Source organism: Melospiza georgiana, chromosome 7 (assembly GCF_028018845.1).
Source record: "Melospiza georgiana isolate bMelGeo1 chromosome 7, bMelGeo1.pri, whole genome shotgun sequence".
NCBI classification, from domain to species: domain Eukaryota; kingdom Metazoa; phylum Chordata; class Aves; order Passeriformes; family Passerellidae; genus Melospiza; species Melospiza georgiana.
This window is the reverse complement of record NC_080436.1, coordinates 40,443,193-40,453,160: the sequence shown is the minus strand read 5'-3', so window position 1 is coordinate 40,453,160 and position 9,968 is coordinate 40,443,193. Positions and strand designations below refer to the sequence as shown.

General features: G+C 59.2%; 1 protein-coding gene across 1 annotated transcript; it reads left to right on the top strand.

Moving 5' to 3' along the window:
• Nucleotides 1-1,772: 1,772 nt before the first annotated feature.
• Nucleotides 1,773-8,930, top strand: CYTIP (cytohesin 1 interacting protein). Its single transcript, XM_058028309.1, has 8 exons — nt 1,773-1,910; nt 2,601-2,650; nt 3,747-3,801; nt 5,920-6,022; nt 6,136-6,229; nt 6,382-6,451; nt 7,219-7,285; nt 8,455-8,930. Exons 1-8 carry the CDS (start codon nt 1,773-1,775, stop codon nt 8,928-8,930), a joined length of 1,053 nt encoding a protein of 350 aa, XP_057884292.1.
• The last annotated feature ends 1,038 nt before the right edge of the window (nt 8,931-9,968 follow it).

Below are 9,968 nucleotides of genomic sequence, written 5' to 3'. Positions count from 1 at the left end.
CTGTCATGCCAGCCTGCATTGAGCTTCCACACAGCTGGCAGGCAGTGCCCAGCAGCCTCACCCCACAGTCCTGGCTGCCCCCTCTCCTGCCTGGGCCCTGCCAGCCTTTCCTCCTGGAGCTGGCAGTCACAGGTGTGTGTGGCAATGCTTCATCAAGGTACGTGAAAGGTCTCTACTCAGAAAAATGACAGTAACCCGTGTGTTTTTATTACTTCTATGTTTTGATACAGGGCCCCTGCTTTTCCCCTTGCAGGCTCACATCCCAGCCAGGGTTAATTGTGTCCAGCTCTGGCTGCTGTGTGCAGTTCTGCCCCTGGTGTTTGTTCCAACAAGAACTGTCCCAGCGAGGGTCTGTCAGGATGGCCAGCAGCTGCTGCAGGTCACCGACAGCCAGCAGGGCCAGCAGTGGGGACACAGAGCCGTGCCCAGCAGCAGAGACACAGGGCTCCATGGCTGCAGGGCTGGTGCCAGGGCTCTGTGGGTGTTCAGGGCTTGGCTGGTGGCTGTCAGCTCCAGAACTGCTCTGCCCAGGGCTCTCCTGTCCTCCTGCACTGCTGACCTGTGCCTGAGGGGCAGCAGGGACAGGCACCCACTGCAGTGCCCCCAGGCCCAGGGCTGCTGCCTGTGCCTCTCCATCCCGTCCAGGAGCAGGGAACCTGAGGGCTCTTCAAAGCCATGCTGAAGCAACACCAGGTCAGGTAATAACTGGAGAGAAAAACCAGCCCAGCCAGAAGTTCTCAGAGCCGTCGATGTTCCGCGAGCTCTGGCCATGCAGAAAGGTGCAGGGATGGCATCTGGCCAGGGCTGTCCCTGGCACCGTGCCTGTCCCTGGCAGCGCCCTGTGCCCTGGGGGCTCTGCAGGGCTTTGCTGTGCCTCGGTCCCCAGGGACACCCGAGTGTGGCTGAGGGCGCTGTCCTGCCCTCACCCTGCCCTGCCCCAGCCTCTGCTCCCGGCCGGCAGCTCCTGTTTCCCTCCGCAGCTGGCGGAGCGCGCTGACACCATCACCGAGGGCGGTGTCACCTTCCCATCCTTGCCAAGGTGAGGGATGCAGGGATGCCAGGGATGCCAGCACGTCAGAGTGTGAGCAGGTTGGGGTCAGGCGAGTGCCCGGGGCGGGCAGGGCGGTGAGGACAAACCCTGGCAGAGCAGCAGCTGCTGGTGAGAACTGTGCTCAGGAATGGAAAAATTAAGCAGATTTCCGCAACTGCCAAGCCCGATTGTTAACTCCCGTGTGAGCACAAGGCGCACCGAGGCCTGGGGCTCTGCTAGGAGGGATTTGTGTAAGTCGCACCTAAACCACAGATCACGTGGAGGCCCTTCCGCCCTCGCCCTGCTCGGAGCGGGGCAGCGGGGCCAGGCACGGGGCTCGGCACACCCGGGCATGGCACAGAGCTCACCCTGAGCCGGGCACGGGGCTCGGCACACCCGGGCATGGCACAGCGCGCACCCTGAGCCGGGCATGGCACAGGGCTCACCCTGAGCCGGGCACGGGGCTCGGCATACCCAGGCACGGCACAGAGATCACCCTGAACCTGGCATGGCACAGCTCTCATCCTGAACCCCAGGAGCTGCCCTGAGCCTCGCACGGCGCAGCATTCACCCTGAACCTGGCACAGCGCTCACCCTGAGCCCCGGGAGCTGCCCCAAGCCCGGCCAAGGCACAGCGCTCACCCACAGCTCGGCACGGCACGGCGCAGCATTCACCCCGAACCTGGCGCTGCTCACCCTGAGCCCGGCACGGCGGCTCCTGCAGCCCAGCTCCAGCTCACCCATGGCCCTGCGGCGGCTCCTGCAGCCCAGCTCCAGCTCCAGCTGCAGCTCCTGCGAGGAGCCGGCACCGCCCGCGGACGGCCGGAGGATGCAGCACCTGGCCAGCACGGTGGGCACGCTGCCCCGCGGCCGCAGGCAGGTACGGGCTGTGCCCGGGCCGGGACGGACCCCCGGGCTCCCTGTGCTGCGGGCCGGGCTGGGCAGGGCTGGGAGGGAGACTGCGGGCTGCTTTGGGGTGCCAGGGGAGCTCTGGCAGCGCTGGCGGTGCGGGGAGCTCGCGAGAGTGAGGGATGCTCGGGCTGAGAAGGGCGGCAGCAGCTGAGCCCGGCCCGGCTGCACTCGGCTTCTCCAGCACTGCGGGCAGCCGGGGAGGGTTTGTGCTGTCTGAGGGCTCCTTCAAAAGTGCATTTACCTGGGGCAGGCCTGGCTGCCCTGTCCTGCAGGGCTGGCAGCAATGACACCACGAGCCATTTCCGTGTGGATCTGGGGCGTTTCTGTGCTGGCTCCACTGCTGGGCTGTTCCCCAGAGCAGCACAGGGCAGCACAGCTCCCTGGGTTCTGTCAGTGTCGGCTGAGCAGCTCAGCTCTGGGCTGTTTGTCTGACACAAGGTGTCTGTGGGGCGTGAGGATCTGAAAGCACGACCAGAAACTCTGCTGCGCTAGCTGTGCTTTTCGTCCTGGTCAGAAAGTTCAAGCTCTCCTTTGACCAAGGCAGAGGTGTTGGTGGGATGCCAGCAGCTGCTTTTAGTTCATCTCTGAACTGCTGGTTTTATCTGAGTGCCTCAAAGAACCACAAACCTACTGATGCCTTTCCTCTCCTGTTTCACAGCTTGCCCTGGCCAGATCCATCTCCTTGGGCGACCCCACCAAGCCACAGAGGTATGGTTCTATGGTTCTGTGGTTCTGTGATTCTGTGATTCTGTGATTCTGTGATTCTGTGATTCTAGAGTCACTGCTCCTGGCTTGTTCTGCATGAAAGCTGTGTCTGGGGAACTGTGGCAGCCCAGGTGGGATTGGGGTGCGAGGCACAGAGCGGTACCCAGCACCTGGGATGGGCAGGTGCAGCCGTGCCCTTTGCCTTGGGCATGGGAACGGGCAGCACCACCTTGGGAGGGACAGCAAGGTGACACCCCACAGTGTGGTGACACCCCATGGCACAGGGAGGGACAGCAAGGTGACACCCCATGGTGTGGTGACACCCCATGGCACAGGGAGGGACAGTGTGGTGACACCCCATGGTGTGGTGACATCCCATGGTGTGGTGACACCCCGTGGGCACAGGGAGGGACAGTGTGGTGACAACCCACAGTGTGGTGACACCCCATGGCACAGGGAGGGACAGTGTGGTGACACCCCATGGTGTGGTGACATCCTGCAGGCACAGGGAGGGACAGTGGGGTGGCACCCTGCAGGCACAGGGAGGGACAGTGTGGTGGCACCCCATGGTGTGGTGACACCCCGTGGGCACAGGGAGAGACAGTGTGGTGACACCCCACGGTGTGGTGACACGCCGTGGGCACAGGGAGGGACAGTGTGGTGACACCCCACAGTGTGGTGGCACCCTGCTGGCACAGGGAGGGACAGTGTGGTGACACCCCACGGTATGGTGACACCCCGTGGGCACAGGGAGGGACAGTGTGGTGACACCCCATGGTGTGGTGACACCCCGTGGGCACAGGGAGGGACAGTGTGGTGACACCCCACGGTATGGTGACACCCCGTGGGCACAGGGAGGGACAGTGTGGTGGCACCCCATGGTGTGGTGGCACCCCGTGGGCACAGGGAGGGGCAATGGGGGGACACCCCACAGTGTGGTGACACGCCGTGGGCACAGGGAGGGACAGTGTGGTGGCACCCCACAGTGTGGTGGCACCCCGTGGGCACAGGGAGGGACAATGGGGGGACACCCCTGTTTTGGGTGGAAATGAGGCCCACAATGAGCAGCTTCCGTGAATTCTGTGTGCTCCTCCTGCAGGAACTTCGTTTCTATATTGAAAGAAGACAAGGAGATGTTTGGGTTTGAAATCCAGGTAAGACCTAAGTGACAAGTTGTTTCACTAAAAGCAAAGTGTGGTGCGGAGTCTGAAGCGCCATATCCCCAAAGCAGCTAAGGCAGGCCAGAGCAGAGGAAGGGTCTGTCAGAGCCTGTGAAATCTGAAGGGATTACAGCACTCATACAAGACAGGGATGTTTCTCCAAGGATTTTTTCATGGCGAAAGTCACAGATGAGAATTTCTGGCCTTCTCACAAGACTGTTGAATGCAGGAGAAATCCCATCCAAATCCAAATAGGAGGCAATGATAGTGCCTTCTTTCCTCCAAAAATAAGTGAATATTTTTGGGAGAATTGTATACAAGAATATTTTCAAATGAGAAAGACCAAAAAACTCTCTTAAAAATCACCTTATACTGGCTTTTTGCTACCTCCTTTAATACGCACAGAGAGATATGTACTTTTCAGGAAGATGTACAATATTATTCCATAAATACCTGCTAAGCATGACTTTTGGGGCAGGAGCTAAATCATATAGGAAGAGATTCTGTTTGGTGTAGAAGTCAGTCAGCCATCAAGCAGGAGAACCAGAATGTTACCAGGAGCGCTTCTAGGGGGAGAGTCTGTGTTTGTGGGTTTTTGTGAGAAAGGTAACTCCTGATCAGCAGGTCTGCTGAAATCCTGGGTACAGCTCAAAAGTGATCCCAGCAATAAAGGGATAACTTTGGGAGCAGAGGGATCTGCCTGCCAGCAGCAGGGCACCTTCAAAGTGCTTTCCTCTGTCTGCACACGAGGGGAAAACGTGTTTTCTGTGAAATTAGTGTACTAGGAAAAGCTTAACTTTGCCCAGTTTGGGTCTGTGACTAATGAGGGGGTCAGCACTCAGCTCGTGAACAGAGGAGAGCTTTCAGAAGGGAGGATAATTGAGTCAATTATTGGGCCTTTGTGTAAATTGTCAGGGCAGATTTTCATTAAACGTGGCATTCTGATTAAAAATAATTGTTCTTGGCACGTTTTCTTCCTGAACATACATTCAGTGTGAGCACTTCATAGGGCTGCAGAGAGGCAGCATCCGTCAGCCTCTGAGGGTGTTTAGGAGCTGCAGTTCCATCACTAGGAGATAAATTCAGGCAAAGCAGAATAAGATGATGTGAGGCTTTGGGTCTCCATCTGCAGGGGCTCATGCTTCACTCGTCACTCTTAGTTTAGGCACCAGTTTTACTGCTATTCCAAAGGCTGGGATCGCCAGGGCACGGGGGGATTTGGCCAGAGCAGCTCCGAACTTCCACGGCCTCCCTCCCTTTGTTCCACCCTGGCTGAGAAATGTGGGCTCCCAGAGAGCTGTCTGTGGCTAGAAGGGGCAGGGGCAGGTTTCCAGGAAACTGGGGTGGTGTTTGCATGTCACAGGAAAGGTTTCCTGCTGCCGCGGGACCCGCACAGGCTGCGGCACCGCAGTTTGCATTTTTCTGAATTCTTGTCAGCACCCATAACCACACAAGGGATTTAGAGTAATTACAGTTACTAAATGCTCAGCTAAATGTGCACGTCAAAAATAAAAAGCGCTTTGAGGAGCGTGGGGATGTGTGTGGGTGACAAGTTCCAGAGGCCAGAAGAGCAAAAGTAAGTTTAGATCTTCTGTGTTTTCAGCTCCCATGCAAACCGAGCTGGCTGGTAGCAGCAGCTGACTCCACACAGCATCCCCAATGAATTGGAGTCAATCCCTTGGAAAGCCCCAGGCCCATCCTGTCATGTTCCCCTAGGAACATGAGACATCCTTCCAGAAAGCCATTCCCACCCATGCTGACGTATTCTTGGTTGAAGTCACAGAGTTTTTAATGCTGAATAACCAGCTTGCTGTAAAACTTTTTGTTTTAAACAAAAAACAAACAAACAAACAAACAAAAACCCACCAGGCATCAGCCTGTTTTTAAAACTTGCTTGTTGAGTTTTATTCCCAAACCCAGTGTACAGGCACCTGTCAAGTGTCTACTGTTTTCTGCGGTACAAATGCATTTTTAATTGTCGGGTTATAGCATTTTGATCTCACTTGCATGTAGTGTGCTCTGCTCATCACAGCCTTCTCATTGAAAAAGTGCTGAATTTAGCTGTTTTCCGTGGCTCCAGGGTCGGTAACTGTGTCCCTTTGGCATTGGCAGACCATCAGGTTCCCACACCAGAGTGATTTCTCCCTGGAGGTGTGCACGTGTGTCTGCAGGATCCAGGAGGAGAGCCCTGCCCACCTCTCCGGCCTCCAGACTGGTAACTGTCCCTGGGTGCTCCTGCCCTCCGGGCTGCCGTGGCTGTCCCCTGGAGCAGGGCAGGTGGGCAGGGGCTGCTGGTGCCACCCTGGCCTCTGTGTGTGTCCCCGGCAGGTGACATCCTCACCTGCATCAACGGCGTCAGCGTCGAGGGCTTCGGGCACAAGCAAATTGTGGACTTGATAAAGTCTTCAGGGAACTACTTGAGGTGGGTGTCTCTCCTTTGGGTGGGCTTTGGCCTCATTTCCTCTGCCTCTGAAGGCAGCACCGTGCTGCCCCACAGCCCTGCAGTGCCTGGGGCAGAAATCCCAAGGCTGGGCAGAGCCTCTGTGCCTCAGGGCAGCACCACCCTTCCCACAGGTTAGAGACTGTCAATTGGGCCTTTTTCCTGAGGAAAATGGAGCTGGAGACCAAACTGAGGGCTCTCAAGGTAATGGGATTAATTGTTTGTTCCCCTGTCAAATGGAGATGGCTGTGGGTCACTGCTGATGGGGGCAGTGGGTGTCCGTGGGACAGGGGATCCTGGCAAGGGCTGACACCCTTGGCTTCCCTGCTGCCAACACCCCCAGCCACCCCTGCCCTGGTGCCCCTGATGTTATTTTATGGAAACCAGGAATAGAGGAGGAATGTGGTCACAACCCCAGCTGGTCACAACCCCAGGCTGGTCACTTTGGGTGTGGGAATCTGCCCGGAGCTCATGGGCTGTGGGGAGGTGCCTCCCGCGCTGTCCCAGGCACAGCCTCGCTGTTTGGCGTTTCTAACCAGCTCTGCAGTGCTGAATTTCACCCCCAGAGCTGAGGGAGGGCATTGCTGGGTGTTGGGTGGCTGGTGCCGCTGGGCTGTCAGGATGTCCAGGTGTGCCCCCAGGGCGGGCGGGGGTGCCTGTGCCATTCCTGCTGTGAGGAGAGGAGGGTGCCCGCTCTGGTGGGTGCTCCGGAGCGGGGCAGGGCTGCAGAAGGGCGCTGGCATTGCCTCAGCTGGGTGCAGGGGGCTCCGTGCTCCCCAGGCAGGCTCCAGGCTGCTGCCTTCCCAAACGGGACAGGGCAGTGCTTCGTGCCTCAGCCATGAGCCAGCCCCCGTTTTCTGGAAGAAGTTTGCCAAACTCTGGCGCAGCCGGGTGTTTCCCGAGGGTGGCCTGGCTTGCACAGGCCGTTTGGCTTCCCTGGACTGACCGAGCTGCTGTTCCCTGTCCCACAGCAGGCGCTGCACCAGCGCTGGGGAGAGCTGCGGGCGCTGCTGGCCCGGGAGCGGCTCCTGCTGCACGGTACGTGTGTGTGGGACCCTTCCGAGAAACTCTGCCATCCCGCCGGCACTGCCTTCCCTTCCCGCTCAGGAGGGCGAGGGGCTGGCCTGGGAACGCTCTGTGCCGAGGGCACTGACCTTGGCTGCTGCTTGACCAAGGGCCCCTTGCATCAGTCCTGGGCTGGGAGTTTATGTGGGTGGAAAATTTTCCATTCTTACTTTGGTTATATGGGGAAGGGGCTGGGTTGGGTTTCCTATGGACTGCCCAGGGTGCAGGGAGCACCTCACAAGCAGGAACAGCTGCCCACGTGGGGAAGGGACTGCTCCCTGCGCCAAGGGCTGGGCACGATGCTCCCCGTGCTGCCAGGGCACAGAGCGCTGCTCCTGGCGAGGGGCGGGCTGGACAAACTGCCCTCTGGCCAATGCTGCTCTGTGACCAACGCTGCTCTGTGACCAACGCTGCCCTCTGGCCAACGCTGCTCTCTGGCCAATGCTGCCCTTTGGCCAGTGCTGCTCTGTGACCAACGCTGCTCTCTGGCCAACGCTGCTCTCTGGCCAATGCTGCTCTGTGACCAACGCTGCCCTCTGGCCAATGCTGCTCTGTGACCAACGCTGCTCTCTGGCCAATGCTGCTCTCTGGCCAATGCTGCCCTTCGGCCAACGCTGCCCTCTGGCCAATGCTGCTCTCTGCTTAACACTGCCCTCTGACCAACGCTGCCCTCTGACCAACGCTGCCCTTTGGCCAATGCTGCCCTCTGGCCAATGCTGCTCTCTGCTTAACACTGCCCTCTGTCCAACGCTGCCCTCTGGCCAACGCTGCTCCCTGCTTAACACTGCCCTCTGTCCAACGCTGCCCTTTGGCCAATGCTGCTCCCTGGTTAACACTGCTCTGTGGTTAACGCTGCTCTCTGGCCAACGCTGCTCTGTGACCAACGCTGCTCTGTGACCAACGCTGCCCTCTGGCCAATGCTGCTCTCTGCTTAACACTGCTCTCTGGCCAACGCTGCACTCTGACCAACGCTGCCCTCTGTCCAATGCTGCCCTCTGGCCAACGCTGCTCTCTGGTTAACACTGCCCTCTGACCAACGCTGCCCTCTGACCAGCGCTGCTCTCTGGTTAACGCTGCCCTTTGGCCAATGCTGCTCTGTGGTTAACGCTGCTCTCTGGCTCACGCTGCTCTCTGGTTTCCAGGGGAGGTGAACGACAATGCCCTGCTGGGCTCGCTGGAGCCGGTGGAGCCGGGCTCGGTGGGCGGCTGCAGCTCGCCGGGACCCTTCCTGCCGGGCAATCCGCGCCTGTCCAGCGAGAGCAGCTCCCGCAGCCGGCTGAGCTCCATGACGGTGGGCAGCGAGGACAGCTTCTACCAGGGCGGCGCCGCCGAGGACTGGGCTGCGGACAGCCTGAGCCGGCAGTCCAGCCTGGACGATGACTGCGTGTTCCGCAGGGACGGCGCCGGGGCCGCGGGCAGGGCCTCGGTGCGGCGGCACCGCAGCATCAGCCTGGCCAGCAGCAGCGCCAGCCTGGCCAGCAGCGGCTCCGCGTCCCCGCTCTGGGACAGCCTCGGCACGCTCCCGCGCAAGAGCCGCCGCGCCAGCGTGCGCAAACACCTCCTGAAATTCATCCCGGGCTTCCAGCGCGCCGTGGAGGAGGACGAAAGCCGGGTCTAATGTCGCAGTGTCACCCTCGACGGCCGGGGGCTGCCCCATGGGGCACTGCCCAGACAACAGCTCTGATCAGAGCCACACGGCTCTGGGGTTTTAATTATTTTCGTTTTCAGTCAGAGCACTCTGCGGACCTCTTCTTCATTAACGTGAAAAATGAGTGACTCCAAAATGTGAAGAACCTTAGCAGAACTTCCTCAGCGAACTTTACTGTTAATAACAGTTTTTAATTGAATGCGAAATTGATAGCTATTTATTTCCTGTTAGCGAAGTCAGTGTCTTCCAAAGGTCTTTAATAAAATGAGTGCTTCTTCTAAAACCAGTTACAGAGTCCCATGGGAAGAGGATGGAGCCTGGAGTGTGTGGCAGAGAGAGCCTGGGCACGGTGCTCTGGAATGAAACTGCTCTGCCAGATTTGCATCCCTTGTGCAAGCTCTGGGTGTGACAAGCCAGGGCTGGCCTGGTCTGGCCAGCTGCACCCTCTGCCAGCTGCTGATATCCCATGTCTTGCCAGGCGTCTCATTCCAGGGGATGTGGAAAGGACCCTCCCGAGGTGCGCGTGTCCCCAGGCTGCTCTGCAGAGCCCTGAGGGGTGTCTGTGATGCTCCCGGAGCAGCTCTGTCTGTCCTGCAGGAGAGACCTCCCTGAGGCAGGAGAGAAGGGCACAGGGCTGTCCTGCAGGGATGGGCAGCATTGGTGGCACTGGCAGGGTGGTGACATCCCTAAGCAGGAGAGAAGAAGGGCACAGGGCTGTCCTGCAGGGACAGGCAGCATTGGTGGCACTGGCAAGGCTGAGTTCCCAGAGGCAGGAAAGGCACAGGGCTGTCCTGCAGGGACAGGCAGCATTGGTGGCACTGGCTGGGTGGTGACATCCCTAAGCAGGAGAGAAGAAGGGCACAGGGCTGTCCTGCAGGGACAGGCAGCATTGGTGGCACTGGCAGGGTGGTGACACCCAGTGACCCCCCGGGCTGCCGTGCTGGGACCCTGCCCACCAGTGCAGGATCTGTCCCTTGGTCCCACGTTCCCCCTGCTCTCGGCACTCCA